The 25,749-nt window shown below is 41.1% G+C and overlaps 1 protein-coding gene across 1 annotated transcript in view; it reads left to right on the plus strand.

Moving 5' to 3' along the window:
• INO80 (INO80 complex ATPase subunit) overlaps window positions 1–25,749 on the plus strand; it is a 76,117-nt gene that overhangs the window by 22,128 nt on the left and 28,240 nt on the right. Inside the window, 11 exon segments of the mRNA XM_048484192.1 lie at window positions 397–539; window positions 3,453–3,537; window positions 4,729–4,846; window positions 6,350–6,435; window positions 8,408–8,575; window positions 9,087–9,220; window positions 10,894–10,961; window positions 12,112–12,205; window positions 13,397–13,574; window positions 16,868–17,005; window positions 23,546–23,771. Coding sequence (XP_048340149.1) covers window positions 397–539; window positions 3,453–3,537; window positions 4,729–4,846; window positions 6,350–6,435; window positions 8,408–8,575; window positions 9,087–9,220; window positions 10,894–10,961; window positions 12,112–12,205; window positions 13,397–13,574; window positions 16,868–17,005; window positions 23,546–23,771 — 1,438 coding nt within the window.

The following is a 25,749-nucleotide window of genomic DNA, read 5'->3' on the forward strand; positions in this document are numbered from 1 at the left end:
AACAGCTGAGCACTTCTTGATGGAGGAGTTGTAGTGACTTTGGCTCTGACTCTTGAATATGATTCTCCCTGAGTGGTAGGATCATGCATTGTAGCACAATCACTACGACACTGGGCTCCATCCCCAGTCAGGGTGATAAAAATACATAATAATTGATGTATATGCTGCAGTAGAAAACAGCCAACCTTTATGTATAAAAGCACAAACCTCTAAAAATGGGAATCTGAAACAACATGGGCAGATTAGATGAGGACAATGTTACTCGCAAATAGAGTATATAAAATATCCTTGTATTGTAATTTGGGAGATGTGAGAATTCCTGTGCATAGGCATATGACCTTCATATCCACGATTCTGTTTATTTAATTCAAATATCAACTCATTTCTTGGTTACAGAAGACTTTGTATACTCAGGATGCTCCTTTCCATGTGGTGATCACCAGTTATCAGCTAGTCGTTCAAGATGTAAAGTATTTTCAGCGGGTGAAGTGGCAATATATGGTGCTGGATGAAGCACAGGCGCTCAAGAGTAGCTCCAGGTAACTTTGTTTAATTTGAAGCAGCAGTGGCATAGTGGTTAAGAGCAGGTGCATTCTAATCTGGAGGAACCGGGTTTGTTTCCTTCTCTGCTGCTTGAGCTATGGAGGCTTATCTGGGGAATTCAGATTAGCCTGTGCACTCCCACACACAGCAGCTGGGTGACCTTGGGCTAGTCACAGCTTTTCGGAGCTCTCTCAGCCCCACCCACCTCACAGGGTGTTTGTTGTGAGGGGGGAAGGACAAGGAGATTATAAGCCCCTCTGAGTCTCCTACAGGAGAGAAAGGGGGGATATAAATCCAAACTCTTCTTCTTCTTCTTCTTCTTCTTCTTCTTCTTCTTCTTTGTGCAGAACAAAAAAAGGAAAACATTATTTTGGGTGTTAGGGTCTGTTAGGGTCTGTTACTCTGCTCATCAAATGGGACTCAAGAAGGTTTCAAGAGGGCATACATTGAAAATGCTGGGGGGAAGAATTAGGACTAATAAAGGGAAACATTTCTTCACGCAACCAGTGGCGTAACTAGGCAAACTGGAGCCCTGGGCAAAACCTGATTTTGATGCCCCACCAGGCGCGTGCCCAATGCAACGCGCCCCCCCCCCCCCCGCCCTTGTAGCTACGCCCAGTGGCGTATCTAGGCAAACTGGAGTTTGGCGTCCCCCCCCCATGGGCAGCCACCCTCCCCCACTGTGACCAAGCAATGATTTTTACACCAGATTGTTTCAAAGTCACCATCACATTATAGAACATGCCCCAACTCACAAATCTGAGCACAGCAATAAGCCATGCCACACAGCAGAAATAATTTTTTGAAAACATTTTTAAAATGCTTTCAAAATGTTTTATTACTGCTATGAAAACATTTTATGGTGTTGAATCCAGTACCCCCAATTGGGGGAAACAGCATCACTTTCAATGTTTCAAAGGAGAATCTGGGCTCCCTATTTTAAAAAAGTGATGCTGGAATCCACCCCCAAACAGCATCATTTTCAATGGTGTTTAAACTAGGGAGTCCAGATTCTCCTTTTAAATCTACCTTAAAGGGAGAATCTGGGGTTCCCAGTTTAAACAACATTGGAAGTGATGCTATTTTGGGGTTGATTCTCCCGCCCCCTGAAACAGCATCACTTGCAATGTTTAAACTGGGGACCTCAGATTCCCCCTTTAAATCCATGTCAAAGGGGGGGGATTTAAAAGGAAAATCTGGGGAAATTTGGGAGGTGCCTGCTGGCAGGGGTGCAATTGTTAAGCTAGCAGCACCAAACTTTCAGGGTATCTTTAGGAGACTCCCCTAATGATACCACCCAGGTTTGGTGAAGTTTGGTTCAGGGGGTCCAAAGTTATGGACCTTCAAAGGTGTAGCCCCCATCTTCTGTTAGATCCCATTGGAAACAATGGATGATGCCCCCCCCCTTTGGGAGTCCATAGCTTTGGACCCCCTGGACTAAACTTCACAAAACCTGGGTGGTATCAGTAAAAGATTCTCCTGATGATACCTCCCAGGTTTGGTGAAGTTTGTTCAGGGGGTCCAAAGTTATCGACCCTCAAAGGTATAGCCTCATCTCCTATTGGAAACAATGGGGGATGGGCACCCCCTTTGGGAGTCCATAACTTTGGACTCCGTGAACCAAACCTCACCAAACCTGGGTGATAGCATCAGGAGAGTCTCCCAAAACATCCCTGAAATTTTGGTGCTGCTAGCCTAAAAACTGCGCCTTCTGCAGGCCAAAAATGGAAAAACACTGAAAATACAAAAAATCCCACAAACAAACCTGCGCCCCCCACAGGGCTGCGCCCAGGGCAACTGCCCACTTTGCCCAATGGGAGGAACGCCTCTGCACGCAACACATAATTGGTGTTTGGAATATGCTGCCACAGGAGATGGTGATGGCCACTAACCTGGATAACTTTAAAAGAGGCTTGGACAGATTTATGGAGGAGAAGTCGATCTATGGCTACCAATCCTGATCCTCCTTGATCTGAGTTGCAAATGCCTTAGCAGACCAGGTGCTTGGGAGCAGCAGCTACAGAAGGCCGTTGCTTTCACATCCTGCATGTGAGCTCCCAAAGGTATCTGGTGGGTCACTGCGAGTAACAGAGTGCTGGACTAGATGGACTCTGGTCTGATTCAACAGGCTCTTTCTTATGTTCTAATAGCTTTATTGGAACCGTGTCAGCCCAAGGCTCAGATAGCCGAAACTGAAGTTTGGCTCTCTGACCAGGGTATATACCTGTAAGTTACAACATGGCTCATCCCAAAATCCTCCCACCCTCGCATTCCCATAATATCAGCATAACAACGACTGGTGTGAACAGAGGCATTGTTTAAGGACAAGCGGTTCACTCCCTCTGAGAAAGGCAGATAAGAGTGGTTGGTTAAGCTCTATTGACTAGTTACATGCAAGCAGGGGGAGAAGACCTCCTTAGCCTCGAGCGATGATAATGGCTGGGCCAACTGTGGTCTTGATGCGGATGTGCTGTGTGCCAGGCTGAGAATGGCGAGGCCTGACAGAAATTGGGGTGGGTGAGACATACAGAATGTTAATATAAAAGAAAGGAATATGTTTCTACCAACCTTTCTGAGTGCTTTTCATCTCTGAGTGGGATCTGTTGAGCTGAATTACGATACTGTAGAATAGGATTTTTCCTTCCATCTGTCCTCAAGACCCCATGACTTCTAGTTTGGATGAGTGTACTGTTGTGATGTCTTAATATGGGTATAAGGTGTTCATATTTTATTACCGAAGGAATAAATAGTTAATATGTGTCAGAAAACTTACTATGGGAAAACATATTGAATCTTTGCCTTTCTGAAAGGAGATGTTGTTAACACATGTTTTATAAGTATTAGAAGACTCAGTTTCATCTGTTATATATTATAGCTCATTTTTAAGTTAAAACACATTTGTATTTTAGTGTCCGTTGGAAAATTTTACTCCAGTTCCAGTGCCGAAATCGATTGTTACTGACTGGGACACCTATTCAAAACACCATGGCTGAGGTATGCTTTTTTTTTCATTGTCCCATTAACCCGCTACAGTCTTTACACCATTCTATACTAGTTAAGAACAAGGTAATTGAAATAAATAAAGCTTAAAGTTTCACTTATTGTCTTAAAACTGTTCTGCTGTTATTAAAAGGTAGTTTATCGCTTTGGCAGAAGGATCACCTGCATCAGAAATAACAAGTGAAACTCTGACTAGGCAACAAGTTCTTCTTAAGGGATAATATGATTTTTGTGCTCCTGATGACTCTGTCACTTCGTGTGCTTCAATAAATAATCTGAGAAGGTAGCAAAGATAGCAGAGCATTCACTTCCTGCAGTTTGAGGACTATAAGCCTGGGTCTTCCTACCAGAGGCTAGCTAGACCAGAGTGCGTCCGGTGCACACTCTGGCTCCCCCCCCCCTCCCCGCGGCACCCCACCCCACTTACTTTTAGGAAAGGAACAGGCCGGAGAAGCAGGCCGGAAACCTCCCTGCGTTGCCTGGGCCTGGTGGAAGCTACATTTCCCAGGAGCCCCTGGGAAATGTAGTTCCTACCAGACCCAGGCAACGCAAGCAGGCTTCTGGCCTGCTCCATTTCTAAAAGTAAGTGGGGTGGTGCACCGTGGGGGGGGGGGCGCCACGGGGGAGGGGGGTTGCAGGGAGAGGGGATTTTTCCACCCCCCACGTGACTAGAAATGGTGCACCCGGTGTGTTGCGCACACACACACACCCCGTCCCCTGGTGGCTTTGCCACTGTTTCCTAATGTATGTGAATGGCCACGGACTCCTACCCCAACATGGACACTTGCTGGTTGCCAATATGTGTGACTGCCCATGGCACTCCTGAAAAAACACACATTCATTTAGAGTAATCTACAGAGTTCCATGTTCCCACCCACCTTCTTGTTTGAGTTTATTGTCTATCCAGAGCTCCAACCAAGTGGTTGCATTTTGAACTAAGGCGGACAAGGCCTTTTCCATCCTTCTGTAGTTAGCCTGTGAAGAGTGGCTTCATGGTAGTTTTTGGCATAACTGTTAAAAAGTTTTTTTAGCTAATTGATCGACCCAGTTGGCTGCCCATGTGTGTGACTGTGTGGGCCTTTTTGAAAAACAAGCATCTTTGTTTTTACCCCTTCCAGTATATCAGCAAAAGGGTTTTGTAACGGTAGCTTCTTCTAACACTTCTCTTATGTTCTTATGTTGCAGCTCTGGGCTTTACTTCATTTCATTATGCCAACATTGTTTGACTCCCATGAGGAATTCAACGAGTGGTTTTCTAAAGATATTGAAAGCCATGCAGAGAATAAATCTGCCATTGATGAGAGTAAGTACTGTATGGCAGTCTGTATTCTTTGGATCAGAATTGCAGCTTGTGCACAGTTGATCACAATTGCCACAATAAACTTTGCATAATTGCTTAGTTTTTTCATAACTCTAGAATCAGATTTCATTTATTCTGTGATATTCTGGATTAATTTTGTACAAACTGCATAGTAAGACTGTGCTAGGTTATGCAGCAGAGCAGAAGTAATGGGGGTTTTACATAAGGAGGGACAGTAGATAATTTGTTTACATATGCTAACACTCCTGCATCCCAGCAAGGTGCAGTGAGAAGTGCAGCAGTTTCAAATAGCAATATTGTTATAATCTGTTCACAAAATTTTTAGTTATAGGACCCTGGTATATATCTGGGTCTTAAACCTGAGCAGTGACTGACAGCAGCAGGGAAGGAGGATGGAGAAAGCTGGAAAACAGAAAAATGAATTTGAAGCTTAGCTGACAGCAGATTGTGACATCATAGCAGTAGTTAATGCAACAAAATATGGAAGTGTGAACATGTATTTAGATAGGACAGTGTAGCCATTTGTTGCTTATCCTAAAATAAGTTGGTGCAAAGAGAGGTGACACCCTTAGTTGGCCAAGCCATATTGTGGAGGTTATTGGTCCCATTAGCCTGTCATGAGTTTTTTAGGGTTCTGATAGAAAGCTCTGTTTCAAGAACGCTGGGAAAAAAATTACATTTTGAGACAATTTCAGGACATTCTTTAACGCAATGTTTAAAGTACCTCTGCATTTTTTGGTGATCCCAAAGTATAAACATTTTGGAACAGTATTGTCATCAATACCTGATGAAGGAATTATTTGAAAAGGGACTACATCTGTACTTCTATTACAATTATAGTTTTATATAACTGGGAACCCACAAGAACTTGCAGGATTGACTATGCCATTTCTCCACCTTTACTTCCTCCCCTACTTTTATCAATCAGGGTTTCTCACTCCTATCCCCTTTCTTCCTGTCTCTCTCCCACATGCCTGTGACTTTCTCTTTCTGCCCCCAACCCATCACTCTCTCTGTTCCCTTTCACTTTCTTGCCCACCTGCTTCCTACCCACAGCACTGGTAGCGACTGTCCTGGCCACTCACTCGTTTCCCCAACCCCTGCAATGGCGGCAGCTCTCCCAGCCGCCCGCCCACCTACCCACAGCAACAGCAGTGGCTCTCCAAGCCGGCCAGCCACTTCCTTTCCTCATCCCCCAGCTACAGCTCTCTTGAGAATCCAAGGCTGCTGAGGCAAGGGTGGCGACAATAGCATTTCTGCACAGTGCTGAGAGATTTGTTTGTGGAAGGAGGGGGGAGGTTTAAAAAGCTGGCCATTTCCAGTAAGTTTTTAGATTTTCCAGCAACCCTGGGCAGTCCCTCGGGTTAAAGATCAGGGCAGAGTTGGATAGTAGATCTATAGCTGTGTTTGTGTAGTAATTTACGTACAAGAACATTTTTAGATCTTCCATGCAGGAGTCATAATTTGTTTGTTTTCAAATTCCAGACCAGCTTTCCCGTCTGCACATGATCCTGAAGCCTTTCATGTTAAGGAGAATCAAGAAGGACGTGGAGAATGAGCTCTCTGACAAGGTGCCAGCAGCATCAGTAGAAAACTCCAATTATTTGTAGAAAATTATTAGTAGAAAATTCAAATTGTGTTTTTAAGAGTTTTATTATAAATTTCTGAGGATCTTGGGTTTTCAGTTAAATCTGAATTCAAAAACTTTAATCTTTTTAACCCCCATTTAACTTCTACTAAGACAATCCCTTGGTCTCTATTGCTATTGTCAGAATCCCGAAATGTGTTCTTGTATCCCCTGTGGATCAAAAAAATCTGCATAATGAGCCAACCGGAGCTAGCAATTTCTGCAAACCTAGCCAGTAGAGGGAATGGGATCCCCCCCCCACACACACACACACAGACACATCTTCAAAACTACTTCCTTTTGAAAAAAACAGCTCATGCATGGATGCTGCATCAGCCTGTATATATATCAGTCTGTGCACACTGTTTTTAGCAAATGGCAATGGTTGGCTTTTCAGTACAACAACAATATAGCACAAAATCTAACTTAACATATAATAGAAACAATATTTTAACAATAATGATTATACCAGAAGCATTCACAAGCAGTGGGCCATGGATGTGTACTGGTATAGTCCAGTCAGTCAGCTTGTGTGTGTTCTTCTGCAATGACTGTGATGCATTAATGCATATTGATTATCCCACAAATAGTAATTGCAGGCTTAGTAATTACTAGTAGGGACCTGTGAGTTTGAATTTTGAAAGATAACTGATGTTACAACTATAAATACAATACTATAAATGATTGGTTCTCTTTTATTGTTTTATAGATAACTTGTTCTCGTATAGGAATATTGTCTTGGTTTTGTACTTACTTTTAAATTCCATCTGGAAAACACAAAACTGCAACCCCTTTTGCCATGTCCAAATCTGCTTGCTGATATTCCGATTATACAATTGCAAGATTTGTAACTCCCTAGCCCTATTTCAGTCATGGTTATATTTATGCCATGAGTTGCATCATAGATTTCTTATATCAGTAGCAAAGTACTGGTCAAATGCCAGCTGCTTGTTTAGCATCAGCAATTCATATCTAATTCTTATTGTCCTCCACCATTTCCACAAGATAGTTTTGGGCCCTGTGTTTGCAAAGGCATCAAAAACACTCTTGACATTCTTTGAGCAATACTGTTTTTCTTTAGCATCATTAAAATGCACATTAAGGAAAATAAACATATGATAACTGTAGCTTTGTCTAGTAATAGTAATACTTAGTTAAGTAATACTTAGTAAATTGCTAAGTGAGATTTAGTAAATAATTCCATATTACTCTACGTACTTATGCAAATGCTACATGTGAAGAGGACTGGAAATACGACAGCCTCACATCCCCTCCCCCCACTCTCTCTGCCATTTGCACATCACACATTGCACATAGAACCCCTACTTGTATACCCTATTTCACTACTTTAGCATTGAATACAAATCACATGCATGTATTATTTGCAGAAAAATAGGTACACACGTGTGAAGTCTCCATCAGGCGAAGGATTTGCATGCATCCTCACATCAAGTATATTTTTATTGAATTGTTGAATTCATCACAGTGGCTTTCATGAATTTGGAAAACTATTGGGAAACAAACCTGCCATTGATGAGTATGATGCAAGAACTTGTGATTTCTGAATTCTAGTGCCAGAATAAATGATATCAAACTATCCAACTGTTTTATCAAAGGGGTAGTGCTAAGCTTTCAACAAACTCCAGCTTGTTCTTTGAACAGGACCAAAGTTGTCATAATTCCATAGTAACGTTATCCTTTTATTAAATAAAATGAGATGACTATCCACAATATTCTTGGTCAAGAAAGGATATTCTTTAAAAATTGTGGATCGCTGAAATACAGAAATGATATCTAAGATTTCTCATGAAGAGCTTCATTTGGTAGGATTGCTCCATGGCTTGCGTGTGCAAAATCAGGTTGTGATGCCATCTTCTATTAGTAAAAGACTAAATCTAATTTGTTGCTTTTTTCAGATTGAGATCCTTATGTATTGTCAGCAGACCAGTCGGCAAAAATTGTTATACCAAGCTCTGAAGAACAAAATTTCTATTGATGACCTTTTGCAGTCCTCCATGGGCACAACCCAGCAAGCACAGAACACGACCAGTAGCCTCATGAATCTTGTCATGCAGTTCAGAAAGGTGAGGTGTATAAGCGTCCCAAGTCTCTGATATCGTTTGTCTAGAGCAAAAATGACCATGTACCCAAGTTTCAGTCATTTCTTGGCTGTGACTTTTTACTGTGGCTTAGTATAGCACAGATGGAATTCCTTTCCATTTCATGCAATAAGATGAGTGCTGCTTTTGGAAGAGAGGTTGGAGGGAGAGGGATGAAAAAGACAATGTTGTTATTGTGTACATTTCAGATGTGTACCCAGCATCATGAGGTTTTCCCAGCAATTCTTTTATCTGTTAAGAACATAAGAAAGAGCCTGCTGGAACAGACCAGAGTCCATCTAGTCTAGCACTCTGCTACTTGCAGGGGCCCACCAGATACCTTTGGGAGCTCACATACAGGATGTGAAAGCAATGGCCTTCTGCTGCTGCTGCTCCCGAGCACCTGGTCTGCTAAGTCATTTGCAATCTCAGTGAGGTGTATGAGCATCTCTGTAATCTCAATGAGGTGTATAAGCATTGTTAATTATCTCTGTAGGTGTGCAATCATCCAGAGCTCTTTGAAAGGCAAGAAACGTGGTCTCCATTTCACATTTCACTAAAGCCATACCAGATTTCAAAATTCCTTTACCGTCATGGACAGATCAGGGTGTTTAACCACTCACGGGACAGGTAAGCAGTGTTGCCATTCCCTTGAACTCTTTTTATGTAGCATTTTCTCTCTGTTGATTTAGTACTTCTGTGGTGAATGGATTCCATCACCTCTATACCTGGAAGAACACTAGAGGACTTTTTGCCAGAATCCTTGGATTATTCTTTTCAATTGTGAAAAAATAAGTTAAAGAGAAGAACTATGAAAGGTACATACAAAAAAGGGAAAAGTAATTGGTAAAATTAAAAAAGGGGGTGGGAGATAAACCTAAAACTGACACACAAACTAGAGTGAACCAGAAAAGGTTGAGAAGCAAAGGTAAAAATCAGTTCTACTCTTTGATACCAATATAATTTACAATAATAACAAAAAGGTAAAAATCAGTTCTACTCTTTGATACCAATATAATTTAAACAAACTAAATATACTTTAATAAATGAAAAAGTCATAACTTGCAGAATATTACTACTATTAATTATAAAACAAACAAGTTTCACCATATTGTCTTCATCAGTGGTCCCTTTACAAAATTAAAAAATATAACTGTTCCTTTATTTAAAAAAGATGCAGAACTATAAATGGTGAAAATATTAAATGTTCATATATATACATTACGTATTACCATATGAAAAAAGAGGGAGGAGACCCCTCAAGCAAACAGACAAAACAAAAGTACATCATGTAAATAGAAAAAATGTGCGGCAATTGAACATGATAAATATATTTAAAGAATATGTACAATTTTTACTACTTTTACAGTGCCTAAATAATATCTCACGCATAAAAGGAGCATACAGATAAATACAGAACTGGATAAATAACAATTAAAAGTTGATTCAGTGGTTTATTTGCAACTCCTCTTCTAACAAGATGGTGGCACCATCATTGGAGGCCCTGTTTTGTTTGCCCCAGTTTCTGAGAGGAGGTGGACAGCAACCCAAGAGAGGGCCTTCTTGGCCATGGCACCAAGACTATGGAACTCTATCCCCATGGAGATTCATGTGTTCCCTTCTGTTGTTATCTTCTGCCAGAGGCAAAGACTTTGTTTTGGTTTTCTTTGGCATTTCCTCAAGGATCCCTCCTTCCTGCTCAGTATTTTAATTGCTGTTTTTAATGTTTTGTATGTATTTTAGATCTAGTTTTTGTTGTTTTTATAGTTTTTAAGATGTGGTTTTATTTTGTATGTTTCAATTTGTTAGCCACTTGAGTAGAACTTAACGAGGGCAGAAATATTGATATAAATTCTATAATACCATCCTAAAAATAGAGAAATTATATTGGCTAACTGAAATGAAACTTCTAGTGTTATTTTCAAAGTTAATTGATGCTGGTGCCATCCTATGGAATTTGTTGCCTTAATAGGTCCCTCCAGGTGCCACCGGCTTGATATCTATGATGAAAAGATCTATAAATCAAACATTCTGATTTAGTCCACTATTACAGTAATTAGTTTGTTGTAATGGCTCCAACAAGGACTTGGCAGGTAGAAACCCAGACTGCACATCAGACAAATCAGCTTTAGCTGTTAGTCTTAACTTTTGAGTTAAGTAGCCGAACCTGCATCATTGAATTATTCATAGGCTACAACAGCGTTCTGAGCTTCTTGGAGTGAAGCATAGCAAGCAAATTCTAGACTAGGATTAACTAGCATTTGTATTATCGCATGTCAATCTGTATTTTGTTCTTTTTGAAGGTGGTTGCAGCTTTTACTTTCGCCTTTTGCCCCAGACCACATCCAGCAGTCTCTCTTTCATAGGAAGGGTACGTTACGATCTTTGAAAAGCGCAGGTAAAATATGGCATGCCATTTAAAATGAAAAGTGGATTGGATCAGTTTTTCACTTTAATACAGATTACAATTGCAAAACAAGGCATTGCCATGACGTTCATAGCTAATTCTGTTTTTCACTACCATATCATGTGTACTAAAAATAAATTACTTTCTTGCAGTTGAAGTAATTTGTTCTTGGCCTTGTCTGAGTTGGAAGGAAGAAACAAATGCATATATGTGTAACGAGTAGGACTGGGATCCCCAACCTTTTTGAGCCTGTGGGCACCTTTGGGATTCTGACCAATGGTAGTGGGTGCAACCTCAAAATGGCTGCCTTTGGAGGAGGAACCAGACTAAAAATGTTTGGGAAGTCGGGTTATACAAAAATCTAATAGTAACCTGTGATTAACAGGATGCCATTTAAAATGAATGTATTATTGAAAAATTAATTCTTGCATCCACACAAGTTACCTTCAGTCATCTTCAGAAGCAGTGTTTTAAAATCTGCACAGCCATTACAAGCTCAGCTGGACAAAAGGCCCATTGACCACACCCTTTTCTAAACACACTTCGTGGGATCAGGAAAGGTGTCTGCAGGTATACTCAGGACATGTAGATTAGGATGTTGGATGAGAAGTTGAGAGACTCAAGTTCAAATTTCTTTTTAATCAGAAAGTTCATTGGATGACCTTGGTCCAGTCATTCTCTCTCAGCCTAAACTACCTGATGAGGTTCTTGTGAAAATCAAATGCAGGAAGCAAATCCTTTAGACCAGGGGTCTGCAACCTTTGGCTCTCCAGATCTTCATGGACTACCATGGTGGCAGGGGCTGATGGGAATTGTAGTCCATGAACATCTGGAGAGCCAAAGGTTGTAGACCCCTGCTTTAGACTGACTCAGTGACAAGTGGAAAATATGGTGATTGCTGAATATGTTGTGTTTTTGGTCTGGGCAACAAATACTGTCCAGACAACAATCAATCCCTGAGGTTTCTTGAGGGCCTGAATAAAGCAAAAAACCTGTAGTTTGTAACTTGCAGCTCAGCATCAGGAGCTGTTGGGCCACCAGATCGGTGTTTTTCAGAGCCTGTTGTCTTCTGCAGCTGGTGTTCATGTCCACTGTTGTCATTTTTGTGTTTCAGGTGCTGAAAAAGAAAGTTGTTTTTCTTTCTTACGGTTTATTGATGTTTCTCCAGCAGAGATGGCAAACCTCATGCATCAGGGACATCTAGCCAGGTGAGGAAAAGCAGTTATTGAGCTGTAAAATGGGGAGGAAATAGTAGTGCTTGTTTTATAAAATCTGTAACATAGATTTTAAAAATAGGTGTATGTGTTTGCGATTGCCTGAGTTTAATAGGGGTAGGTGTGTACTTTCAAAGGTCACACGTTGCCTCAGCTGAGAATCAGGTCATTTTGATATTATTAGGATGTGGGCAGGGGAGGAGGAAGGAAGAATACAATCTTCTGTTCATATATTGGGACTAAGATGCCTCGAGCTCAGTGATGTACTACCCACTGAATATGCCAATAATAAAGCTGTTAGAAATGTATAGCTGCCACTTTCCTTTAATCTTCCTTATCACTACCAAAAATCATGATTAAAAACGTGACACAGTAGCAGTGCCAGTCTCTGTATATCTACATAATTCTTTCAGAATTTTAATTGCAGAAAATATGCAAATAGGCTTGACCTGTAAGAATTCATTTGTATTGGTGCACTGCATAAATGCACATTAAAACCATTTTCTCCAAAGAATATATTTAAATGACGATTACCTTTTTCTGATTGGTTTTGAGTTTACCAACATACTCACTTACTCTGTTCAGGTCTAATAATCTACATAAACCCAATTTAGGTTTCTGGTACACAAAATGCTACTTTTCTTCACAATGGTGTTGATCAATGTCTCCTGATGTGGAAAAATCTTTCTCCTGGCAACTGATAAGTAGAATATTTTTGTAGGAAACTTGAAATACAGCAAGAGACAGAGGGAGAGGTAAGTTAGCAAGTTTAGAACCGTGGAGTTGATCTCCTTAGTAATAATAAAAGACACACTTTTTTGTTTTTGCCATCGGGTTGCCGCTGAGTTAAGCCTATTCCATCAGGGTTTTCAAGGCAGGGGACTTTCAAAGGTGCTTTGCCTTTGCCTGCCTCTGTGTATTGACCCTGTGTTTCCATGGTGGTCTCCCATCCACATACCAACCAACGCAGATCCTGCTTAGCTCCCCAGATGTGACAGGAGCAGGTTAGCCTGGCCTAACCAGGTCAGGGCTAAAGCTACACTACACAAAGTTTTTACAATTCTCCTAACTTTGTTTTTAAAAGTCAGTTGTAAAATATAGGTGCTAAAGAAATAGAACTTCCCATGTATTTAGGCATGCATTAACAGATCTGTGACTAAAAAAATATACTGTGGTTTGTTTCAGATGGCTAGCTCTTTTCCTGTCTCTGAAAGCTACCTACAGGCTCCATTACAGGCGCTTCTGGAGAGAGCCAGAAGAGGATCACCAGCAAAATTCTCAGTGTCTGAATAACAAAGATTTCTTGCTGGAAATCAATGACCCAGTCTCCCTTCCCAACATGCACAGCTGCACTTTGCTGCAAGTAAGCAGTACTTTTAATTCTGTGCAACTACTAGTGACTTGAGTTAAGCAGAAATTGGTGGGATTTTATAGCCTCCAGCAATCTCAGCATGTACATAGCTGTGTGTCTTCTAGCTTAGTAGCACGTACTGAAAAGTAAGAGAAGTATGACATATCTCTCTTTGTGTTTTTTTTATAAGGTAAGGAATATAATCTAGTAGAATATGGCAGAAGGCATTTAGTAGTTCATGCAATAGGGAAGTGGTTATTATCTAAATCCACCCATGCCTTTTACCCAAGCTTTAAGATACTATAATCCCCTAAAGCCATTAAAAAATATTTTCCATCAAAAAGTCTAAGTACAATGGTAAACTTATCTGCAGCCACTTCCTGGACTGCCTTTGTTGTAGAATGCTTCTGTTGGATCCTAGTGCCTACCTTGTTTTATTTCCCCCTGCCCCCTGTTCAGCCTCCCTAGTTAAGTGCCACTGGTAGCATGATGCAAGCTAAGGTTGCCAGTGACTCTCTGGCGATGCCTCCAGCAGCACCTCATAAGCCCCTCGGGGAAGCTGACTTCCTAATATCCCAGCCAGGATGAAAATAAATCTCAACAAGGAGCTTCCCCCTCGTGATAGATGGCCAGTTTGGCATTTTCCCACTAGCTCTCCAGAGGCGGGATAGTGCGTGCGCTAAGGAAAGGCAGGTGGCTTCGTACCTACTGCCTGTTCTCTTGGGGGTGTCTCCAGTGAACCAGTCCCAACTGCAGTCTCTCCTGAATGGGCATGCATGCTCTCTTATGCATGCACCAGCTCAGCTGGGTGCTGCTCAGCTCACCTCCTGTGCAAGGCTGCTGCTGCTCCTTGGAGAAGGCCCTCGAAGCCCACTATGGTCCGCACCAGCAGCTTTTCAGCAGTGCCTCAGCATTTTCTCTTGTCACTTTGTGAGTAGCCGAAAGGGGGAAACACCAGTGGGAAATATGGCATATTACAATTTTCGCTTTGAGGAGCAGTGCTCGGATGAGACCATTGTTAAGAGGAGGGGAGGGAAGGAGGCACTTCTTAAAACCCCAGCAGCCCCCTTTCCAGCCCTGGAAAATCGGGGATTAAGAAGGGAGAGGACGCAAGGTGATTTTGCTTAGGTTCACTCTCAACACCTCTCGTTTCAACTGGAGCAGTGAAGGAGCAAACCATAAAGCCAAGTTACACACAGAAAGATTTTTTGGTGCCATAATTCACGTGCTCTGTATGTTTGTGTGTTGTGTGGGAAGCAAATTAAAATCTAGAATCTCTGGGAAATTAGCCATGGGAATGAGTAAATTCTTATACATAATTGCCTAAGACAATGGCTCTCAACCTTCCTAATGCCGCGGCCCTTTAATACAGTTCCTCATGTTGTGGTGACCCCCAACCCTAACATTTATCCATTTTACAGGTGGAGAACACTGATGCAGAGAGTCTGAGGCAACCCCTGTGAAAGGGTCGTTCGACCCCCAAAGGGGTCCCGATCTACAGTTGAGAACCACTGGCCTAAAGGATGGAATGTCCGATGACAAACCCCTAGTCCAGGGGTAGGGAACCTGCGGCTCTCCAGATGTTCAGGAACTACAATTCCCATCAGCCTCTGTCAGCATGGCCAATTGGCCATGCTGGTAGGGGCTGATGGGAATTGTAGTTCCTGAACATCTGGAGAGCCGCAGGTTCCCTACCCCTGCCCTAGTCAATGGGTGTGCAGGACTCATGACATTCCATCTCATTCCCCACCCACCTTCCCCTAACCCAGGAACCCTCCCTTCCCCAGACAGTATGGACTGCTCTCCTGGAGGGTGGGCCCCCTCCCTCCCTAAGCACATTTTATTTTAATTTAGAATGGGCTTTAGTGCTAGTAGATTATAATGCTCATAGCAGCTCAAGACTACTCTCTCCTCCGCCGCACCACTAGTGATTACACTTTGATGTTTTGGTGTGAAAATGTATAGTAGTCATGAAGTGGTAGTAAAACTGAGACAGATTTCAGAATGCAAACGTTTTAGCAACCATTGTCGGCTTAGAGACTACTCTTAAATGTCAAGAAAAAGATTTCCATGACTGCCAACAAAATGGTTGTTCTTGTGTTCTTTCCATCTCTCATACAGAATTCAGACTCCTTGGTTTGAGATGTCTTGCCAGTTTGACATATCCAAATGCACATATCCGGACAAACTAGAGATTGGTTCTTTTCCTCACACTGAAATTCTAAACCAGGATTAAAGTATGGTTTAGCATCCTGGTTTGTGCAGAAGAAACCAGCTTTTGTTTGTCCAGATGATCTCACCCAAATCTGAATCTATGATGTGAATTAATAAAAGAGACATTGAGAAGGTTCTAGTGTATTTCCTAGTAATAATTATCTTGGCAAGGAGTCTTTAATGGCAAGTGTATATTGGTTATTTAATTGTATATCGTAGAAGTGTGTGTATATTGGCTATTTAATTGTATACTTATTTTGGCTATTTAATTGTATACTTAAATTTGGCTATTTAATTGTATACTTAATTTTAGAAAGTGTGTGTTGGCTCTTCAGCTAGTGTTTTGTTGCTCTAATTAAGTTTGTAGAAAAATACAGCAAGATTGGCTGCCCCCTGCAGTCCTACACAAATCCTATTGCTGAAATGCTGGTGAATTCTGATTTTTTTTTTTATTCTGCATCAAGGCCTGGTTCAGATGCTTTTTGCCATCTGTATGATTGTTCGGCAGAGTAGGCCTTGGGCCATAAGTGAACTCTTAACCAAACAGGGATTGCCTGGAATGGCTGGTTGTGTCAGCAGGTGCCTCTGAGTAACTTGTGGAATCACAGTGGCCATACAGACCATGGTAACCATCCCCTATGCGGAGGCATCCATTCGTATTTCCTCCATTCCATCACCTCAGGTTTCAGATCTGCTGGTATCCTGGCCGTGCTTTCATGAGTCTCTTTTCTCATGGATCTTTGTAAGGAGGTTTGCATTTTCATCGGTATATTCTGAAAATGTCACTAACAGCATTTACGCTCAACATCTACATAAGTTTCAGAACTTTCAAATTAATCTTTGTTGTCAATGAAAGTAAATTGTTTTTCCTGTTTTTAATATACCTTATTAATGACATTCTGTGGTAATTAAGCTTAAACCATAGTGCTCATTGGTGTCGATTTTAAAAAGATAAATTAGTGGCAGTGACCTTATCTTGGGGAAGAAGCATCCTACTGTAAAACTTTTGATAATTTTGCCTAAGTATCCTTTCTTAGATGAAATAGAAGTATACACTTAAATCTTTGTAAACACATTTAATTTTTTTTTAGAACCTTGTGTTCACAAGCTGCTGTAGAGCAGTAATTGGCTATTCCGATTACATTGTTCATCAGCGATCAGCTACCTCATGGAAACAGTGTTGTCAGATCACAGAGTTGCCATCCTTCCTATGTGTAGTAAGTCCAAAGGTATGTATTTAACGATTATCTTTCTACACTCTTCTGAATGCTTTAAATGTCTTGTAGCAAGAGGAAGACCAGCAGGCCTCAATTATTTCCAAAACATGTGATTCGTGTTGTATTTCGTTGAATTTAATTTTCTGCTTCTCTTTGTTTTGTTTTCCAAAAGACATTTTGACTTTTCTTAGATGTTAGAAATCCATGTACTGTTACCTTCCATGGGATCATATCTGCCTCATGCTCACCTGACATCTGAATATTGTATATCATAGTTGCATGACATTTACGCACATAAATCTGATCCACACAATTCTAGATATTCTAATTTTGTAGCCTGCACAGGGTTACATACAGCATACCTGTCAACATCTGCCTTATGCTCATTTGCCTGCTGTGATTTAAATTACCCTAGAGCAGTGGTGGCAAATTGGCCATGCTGGCAGGGGCTGATGGGAATTGTAGTCCATGAACATCTGAAGTGCCATAGGTTCGCCACCAAGGCCCTAGAGTTTCAGGCAGGTTGCTGGAGCTGCCAGGGATTAAACATGGTACTTTAACACAAAGGCCAAGTGCCCCATTACTTGAGCCATAGCCCCTACCCCCAATGCATTGTCAGGTGGCTACGTTCAGTCTTGTTTTCTCCATCAAATGCAGTGTCTGCACAGGGCAGCCACAGCATTTGAAACTATGTATCAAAATGTATAAATTAGAAATTCAGGCTAGCCTAGTATGTCTTGTAAGCTGCTTGTTAATTGTTAATTGCAGCATAGAGAAACTGAGGTTTTTTTCCCCCTTGTTCTACATCCATGTAATATATATAATGATAATAATGAGATTCTTTCACACTACATATGAATGTGAAAATTTTTACCTTGAAAGTGAACTGCTGTGTAGAGAAATGGAGTGAGCAAGATAGCTGTTTTACTCTGAGGAATGTCTAAAAATCTGATAGCATCTCCTGAGCTTGGTTCCCTCTTTCTCCCATTCCATTGCCTCCGTATTTAGAAATGAACTTTCATGCCAGAACAGTGTATCTCTTCTCCAGTTTCTTATATTTTGAAATCCTGAGAAATGCCAATATATTTAACAGTCAATAGAAATTTAGGGGTACAGTGGAGAAAATTATTTAACACCTCAATATTAGTCACTTAAGATTCTGCATGATCACCAGATTTCCAGTGCTGTACTACCATGGAGTTTGTAGAAATTTGGTGGACAAGGCTAAGTGAGAGGAAACCTCCAATGCCAAGGAAATGGGGCGAGAGAGGTGACCGAAAGAGCGTGCAGGTGCCAAACCATTCAACTCTGCAAAGCGGGTCACTTTCCTCCAGCACCAATGGCTTTTAGAGGAAGCTTCCTGGAATGCCTGGATCTACCTGGTACTCAGTCAGACCATTAGTCCATCAAGGTCTATATCAGGGGTAGGGAACCTGCGGCTCTCCAGATGTTCAGGAACTACAATTCCCATCAGCCTCTGTCAGCATGGCCAATTGGCCATGCTGGTAGGGGCTGATGGGAATTGTAGTTCCTGAACATCTGGAGAGCCGCAGGTTCCCTACCCCTGGTCTATATTGTCTATCTGAGAATAGGTCTCCAGTAGAGGTCTTTCACATCACTACTCTTTCTAACTGGAGATGCTGGAGATTGAACCTGGGACCTTCTGCATGTGAAGCAGGTGTTCTACTTCTGAACCCTCCCCTCCTTAGGCTGACACAGAGTGATAAGATACCTGCCAGTGTATCGTCTATATTACCTTTACTTTTTATTGTTCAATAAAATGTGAAAGTCTTTTAGTTTCTGGCAAGCTGTTATTGTTTGCTGACATAATATGAAAAGTCTTAATCAGCAACATTTACCTTCACAGGTATAGTTAACCATCTGCTTTCAGAAAATCTCCACCCTGAATGTGCGTGAAGGTTGTCTGGAAAGGTTCCTCTGGTGTGGGCACCTGCTTGCAGTCTTTCGTGTGATGTCAGCTGCTGATTCGAAAGTGATAGCAGAGCAATAAACCCCCACTCTGTGTGGAGACGCAATTAGAGCAGTAATCAAATAGAAGCAGGCAAAGAGCAGAAGGCCCTTATCACCAGGCCACCCAAATGTCCCCTTGAGGATTTGTGTTTGTTTTACTAGTAATATATCTGTGGATTTTATCTGAATTGAGTCATAGATACCTATGTGCTAGCAAAAGAGGGAAAGAATAGAAGCAGCTCAGCTGCCTTCCTTTGCACTCCAGAGCATTGAGCATTTATTTATTTAAAATATGCATGGTTCCAAAAGATAAACTGGAAAATAAGGCAGTGTATAAAACCCATATTAATGAATTTCACTACAGCTTCAAAAATAGTTGCTCACTAGCAAAACCATAAATCAAACCAAGTATTTTTTTTAAAGGTCTGATTTGCACTTTCTTTTAAAGTCTATCTGTCACCATATGTCCCCGCTCCGCCTCTGCACTAGGCAGAGGCCAATCTGCTGTGGGTCCCGGGCCCCTCCACAATACAGCTGGCCTCTACCCAGGCCAGGGCCTTCAGTTCCCTGGTCCCAACTTGGTAGAACACCCTCCCCCCTACCATCTGGGCCCTGCGGGACTTGGAGCAGTTGCGCAGGGCCTGCAAGACGGAGTTGTTCAACCAGGCTTTTGGGGAGGTCAGCCATTGAGGGTGCCATCCCTTACACTCCATATTCTATTCTTGGAGCACACGCTACAGTCTAACTGCCCTAGTGTTATTGCGGGGCTGTTATCCGATTTTAGAGTCAACATTGGTGTTGTTATTTCATGTTTATGAATGTTTTAATGGGAATTTTAGTATAATTATATTATTTGGTGTTTTAATGATTGTACACCGCCCAGAGCCCTTCAGGAATGGGGTGGTATATTAAATTTGCATAATTAAATGATTAATTAATAATCAATAGTACAGTCCTGACTTTACTGGGCAGCTCATTCCATTGGACTGGAGGTATTACAGAAAAAAGCACTCTGGAATAATGCTGTCTGAATTAAGCAATATTTGTTACAAAGCACAAAGTGCCCTTGTGAGCTCATTAGCTGATGTTTCTGTTTAGGTATCTCAGTAACTTGACTGGCCCTATTTGTCGTGGTCAGCAACTAAGACATTTTTCTGCATTTCACACTAAATGAAGTTTCCTAGTTGTCTTCAAAGGCAGCCCTAAAGTAGAGTGCCTCACTGTAACCAGACCAGCTGTATTCAGTATCTGGCACAACCTCCAACCCTGCTGCTCCATGCTTTGCAAACTTGATTTTTTTTACTGGTTCTGGTGGGTTTTCCAGGCTGTGTGGCCATGGTCTAGTGGATCTTGTTCCTAACGTTTTGCCTGTATCTGTGGCTGGCATCTTCAGAGGTGTATCACAAAGGGAAGTCTGTTACACACTGTAACAGAGAGAAGGAAATGTTTGGGGTATATATTGTCCATATCCCAGGGTGGGGAACCAATCAGTAAGTGTTTAGGTGGAACTTGCTATGCAAAGGTTTGGTTGGTAGTATTGTATTGCAAGAGGGGCTTATCAGTCCAGGGAGTGATTCACATTTTCATGCCCTGCAGCAGCAGCCGTAGTATTGGTAAATGCAAATCCTGTGTTTGGGTGGAGTCCATTGTTCATGAACTTAGCATGCCCTTGGGGTTTGCTTTTGGTGTTTTTAAGTACTGGTAGCCAAGCTTTGCTCATTTTCAAAGTCTCTTCTTTCCTGTTGAAATTGTCTTGGTGTTTGTGAATTTCAATGACCTCCCTGTTCAGTCTGACAAAGTAACCTTCTGAATTGTCCAGAATTTCAGTGTTTTCAAATAAAATGTTATGTCCAGTTTGGTTTAAGACATGTTTGCAACTGCAGATTTTTCAGGATGGTTGTGTGTTCAGGATGGACAGTGTCTTTCGTGCTCCTTAATCCGAGTTTGAATGCTGCGTTTTGTGGTTCCTATGTAGACCTTTTCACAACTGCAGGGTATGCGATAGACTCCTGCAGAAGTGAGGGGGTCTCTCTTGTCTTTTGCTGAGCATAGCATCTGCTGTATTTTCCTGGTAGGTTTGAAGATGGTTTGTAGGTTATGTTTCTTCATCAGTTTCCCTAAGTTTCCCTTCCTCCTGTGATACACCTCTGAAGATGCCAGCCACAGATGCATGCGAAACATTAGAAACAAGATCCACCAGACCACGGCCACACAGCCTGGAAAACCTACCACAACCCTTGAATCCGGCCGTGAAAGCCTTCGACAATACATTGATTTTTTTAGATTCCTTATGGATTATTTGCATTTGGGACCTAAACAGAATTTTAAAGACTGTGAGTCTATATTTTGTTGGGCAGCAGTAGACTTGAGAGCTTTGATGCTTACTTCATACTTTGCTTCATAATTAATGCTTGTCATGTTCCACCAGAGAAACCTTTACATATTCTTGACTGCAGATGGCAGTACAGTATAAAGATATCCTTTTTATGTGCTGTTTTGCACTTTGCTTGCTTTTTGTAGCAGTGCTTTCAACTAGGAAGCAGCTGACTCCCCAAAGAGCACCCTGCTCTTATCAAATGAAACTGCCTATTTCTCCCATCAGACAAACATCAAGTAACTAACTGGTTTCTCAGCTCACTGTCCCAACATAAAGCATCTTTGAATTGTTCATGTGTTCCATAGACCAGTTGTGTGTCTATCTCAGATATGTCCAAATAAACTCAAAAATACACATGTTGCACTCTGGCTGTGTCCAATCTTATATATTGATCTTTCATATAATTAAACAACTTAACACTTCTATTTGTATTTACATTTCCTTATTTCTCTGACAGAGTTCTTAAAGATACAACATAAGTCTTCCAACTCTTATAACTAAACATAAATAATCACTTAGTCCATTCAATTCTTTGTTCAGAAACAAAGCTTCAGTTCCATATAGTCCATATTCCAATTCTGTAGGTTCTACATAAAAACATCTCGCGCGTATAGAACATTTTTCGTGCGTCTTCCTCAGTGTGCCAGTATGTTCAATCAACTTCCAACAGTTCTTTGAGGCTTCTAATGGGTATATTGGCTCTCTGTTAAGAGTTGCCCGCTCCCATCTCTGCCTGGCTCTCTTAACAGTTGTGGGTGGATGGGCCTGCTGGGCCTAAAACTCCTCTCTCCCCTGATTCCTCTTTGCACAAGGCCTCCACCGCCGCTGCAAGAGGCTCCTCTGCGGCTGTCACTTCCCCCACGGTGCCGGCCCGTGAGTGACCCAGCGGGGTGAGTCCGGGTGCTGTGGCGATCTCTGCAGCCGAGCCCGGACACTTGTTTTCATTCTGGATGTGAATTTTAAAGTTTGGATTTGAATTGTATATCTTTGTGCAGACACCCCTTCTTTTGACGGGCGTAGAAGAGATTTGTCCATGATTAATAATTTTTCATCTGAAACATGCCCAATATCTATTTTCCAGATATGTAATAGGAGATCATAACTCCTTATCTTTCTCACTGTATCTTGTATCTACTTGTTGTTGCCTTGGCTTTCACTTGCTATCTGTGAAAATCTTTGTGTGTTTGGGAATAGTGACTTGCTGCACAGGATGGTACCATAGTCTTCCCTTATTGCCTGTTAAATAGAGATTAAAAGGTACTATATATTTTTGGTTTTAGAGGGTTTTTTGTTTTTGTTTAATGAAAAACAACTTTGTCTGGCACAACAGATTCCTTATCAGGAGATTGTTGAGCCATTTGAGGAGGCAGCTGTTTGCCTAATGTTCTGCCCTGTCCGGATAGCAGCAAGAATTGAAATGGTGGAGATGGTCCAATATATAGGTATACAGTTTAGATTCCTGCATTGGCAGTGTTGTTTATTTGGCAAGATAATTTGTAATGAAGTGATAGTAGGGAGATTAAAGATTTTGGCATTCTAAATATGGAACTAGAAGTTGATGTTTGGATATCCCTGGACAGTTTGCAGGTTGAAATTCAAACTTAAAGAAAGGGTTGTTTTGTAAAAAGTACCAAAAAACAAAGAAACAAACAAACTTTGCACGGCCATGCTATGTTGGGTGCCTTCTGAGATCTGGGCCACATCCATCAAGTGGTTTGAGCGTCACAGGAGATCAGGTTCTGCCACCATTGCTGTTGCTTCCACCAAGAACACAAGTGTAGCCCAAACTTTCTCCCCATCCCCACAAAGGGATCAGTGGAGATTCTGTGCAAGACAGCTTTTAGATGTGCTGCAATAAGTTGAACTGATGAATGCTACTTTGATAATATTGCTTCTATTCAACAGTTTCATTGCAGAAGTTGGTTAGAGCAGGTTAAGATCCTAAATCCTTGTGGTTTGTACCTGCTAAGGCATAGTAAGCATCAAGAGTAGTAATGGTTTATCAAGAAAGAAAGGTAACTGTTGATACAGCATAGCAAAAGTTCTGCAATATCACCTTTCGTTTGCCTCATTCACTATTCACAGGTTGGATCAAATGATTTTTATTTCAACAGTTTTTTTCCCCCAACATTGTGTTCTAAAATCAATTGATTTCGGTTTTTTAATTCCCATCTCCAGTATAATTCTGCTGTTTTAATTTGTAGGTGACGGCTGTGCCACTGGACTTCTACTGCAGTGATCGGAGTGCGGAGTATGAGCGCAAGGCACTTAAAGATGGGGGAAGTCTTGAAGCAAAGCAGTGTATATTGCATGGTGCACCTGAACTAGCAGCTGGCTGGCTTAGAAGATGCTCTCAGTTCTTCCCAGAATATCCTGGAGGATTGTTAGCGATCAGGCCTCAAAATGGCTGGTCATTCATCAGGATACCAGGTGGGTTGCAAACTTGTGATTGTATGATTTAATAGACATGAAATGCAGCAGACCAAACAGTTATAGTATATTGCATGTCAGTCTGTGTTTTTATTTACCATATACTGTTCAACAGTATGCGAGAAAGTAAAATTAATGCTTCCTACAAGACACCTGGTATCAAAAAGGTGTGCATGTATGTGCTTTCCTTAAGTGTGCCCAGCACATATTTTGCTGTGCTTACAAACATCTCTACCCTATTATGTCTACATTACACTGTAGTAATAAATACTTGTAAAAGAAAACAAAATATGAGATGGTCATAAGTAAAAACATGAAAGTGAAGATGCTTGCAGTGTCAAATCACTGGAGAACAGAAGAGAGACCAAAAAAGTGAATGTCCTATAAAACATATTTCTGCATTTGTAAATAATGCGTTAAGGTTGAAGTGAAACTATTAAGAAAATTCCTAACGTCCGTCCATCCCCTTATTTTGTCAAAAGGTGTGTTCTCCCATTTATTTATTTTATTTAAAACATGTATTAACTGCCATTCTACCTTAACAGAACTCGAGGCAGCTTGCAATATAAATAAAACAATGATAATGGAAAAACACCTTAAAAACCACAATTTAAGTGTACGGATCTAGTAGGAGTCTGGTTATGGGATCATAGTAAACTGGGAATTAATAAATGTAAGTTTTAGATTTGTACCAGGAAGCGCTAAGGGGGAAAAAAGCAGCAGATTAAAAATAAAAAATAGGACAACTGATTGTGAAGGTAGATCAGATCTGGCTGATTTTAGAACATGAGTAATAATTCAAGGAATGATTCAGTGCAATGAAGTGAATATTGAAATGAGCAGCAGAACAGCTGCTGTTGCAGTTAACTCTGTCCTCTGTCAGACGCTGTGTTCCCACTTGTGATCACTGTGGGAATCTCTTGAGGCTTTTCCTGTTCTTTGAAAGAAAAATGGTCTTGGATTAAATGGCAGGAAGTGTCTGAGTCGTTTTTCAATTGATAAACAGTACCAACTTCACTGGCTGTTTACTGTGAGACCCAGCTAGTTCTTCATTGACCCCATCATGCCCTTTAGACTTCTGTGGGAGCGGAGAAACTAGACACCAGAATTTAGCAGTTTATCATCTGTATTTTGCATTATCAAGGAGTCCTTTTCAAGTCCCCTAGTAGGAACTGAGTTTTAAAAAATTCTCAACAAAATCTCTTCGGTGGTATTTTCTTAGGTGATGGTTTTGAGTGTTTTCCACAGTCAGCACCCATGGCATTGTCTAATTTACCAAATAAATGAGTCAGTTTTTTAGTCAGGTAAGCCTGACTAAAAGCAATTTTCCCCTATTTTAATGGAAGGAAGCCAATGTTGATCGATAATCTGGCAGTGCAAATTTGCGTCAGAAGATGAACAGCCTTTGTGTATCATACAAAAGCTAGAATTGGAACTTAGATAATAAGTAGCTCAATAATCATTCATACCTTTTTTAGTGTTGTTGTAGGTGACAGAGCGCTAGAGTGCAGTCAAAGGACAAATAATTTAATTTGTTGTTTCAGTTTAGAAACAACATGATCGTCTTTTTAAAGTTAGGTGGTGGCAGATCAAAACATTTGTGTGTTTTAACTTTGTAAAGTAAAGGTACTGTGCTGTGTAGGTAACATTCTACCAGATTTACAAATATTTCTGCTTATTTTCTAATTAGTTTAGACAGCGCCGTAAGGTGGGCTGCTTAAAAAGACAAAAGTGCAGTTAGTAATTTATACAAGTTCGCTATGGATTTGACAGGTAGTGAAGTAATAGAGCTGTGGTGGCGAACCTTTGGCACTCCAGATGTTATGGACTACAATTCCCATCAGCCCTTGCCAGCATGGTCAATTGGCCATAGGGTATTTTCTGTGTGAGCTAAATTCAATTTCAAATGCATTGCCTGCATTTACTACATCTGATCTCTAGCTTCTGTAGTAAGGGGAAACAGTCAGCCCACTTCTAC

Source organism: Sphaerodactylus townsendi, linkage group LG02 (assembly GCF_021028975.2).
Source record: "Sphaerodactylus townsendi isolate TG3544 linkage group LG02, MPM_Stown_v2.3, whole genome shotgun sequence".
Lineage (NCBI taxonomy): Eukaryota > Metazoa > Chordata > Lepidosauria > Squamata > Sphaerodactylidae > Sphaerodactylus > Sphaerodactylus townsendi.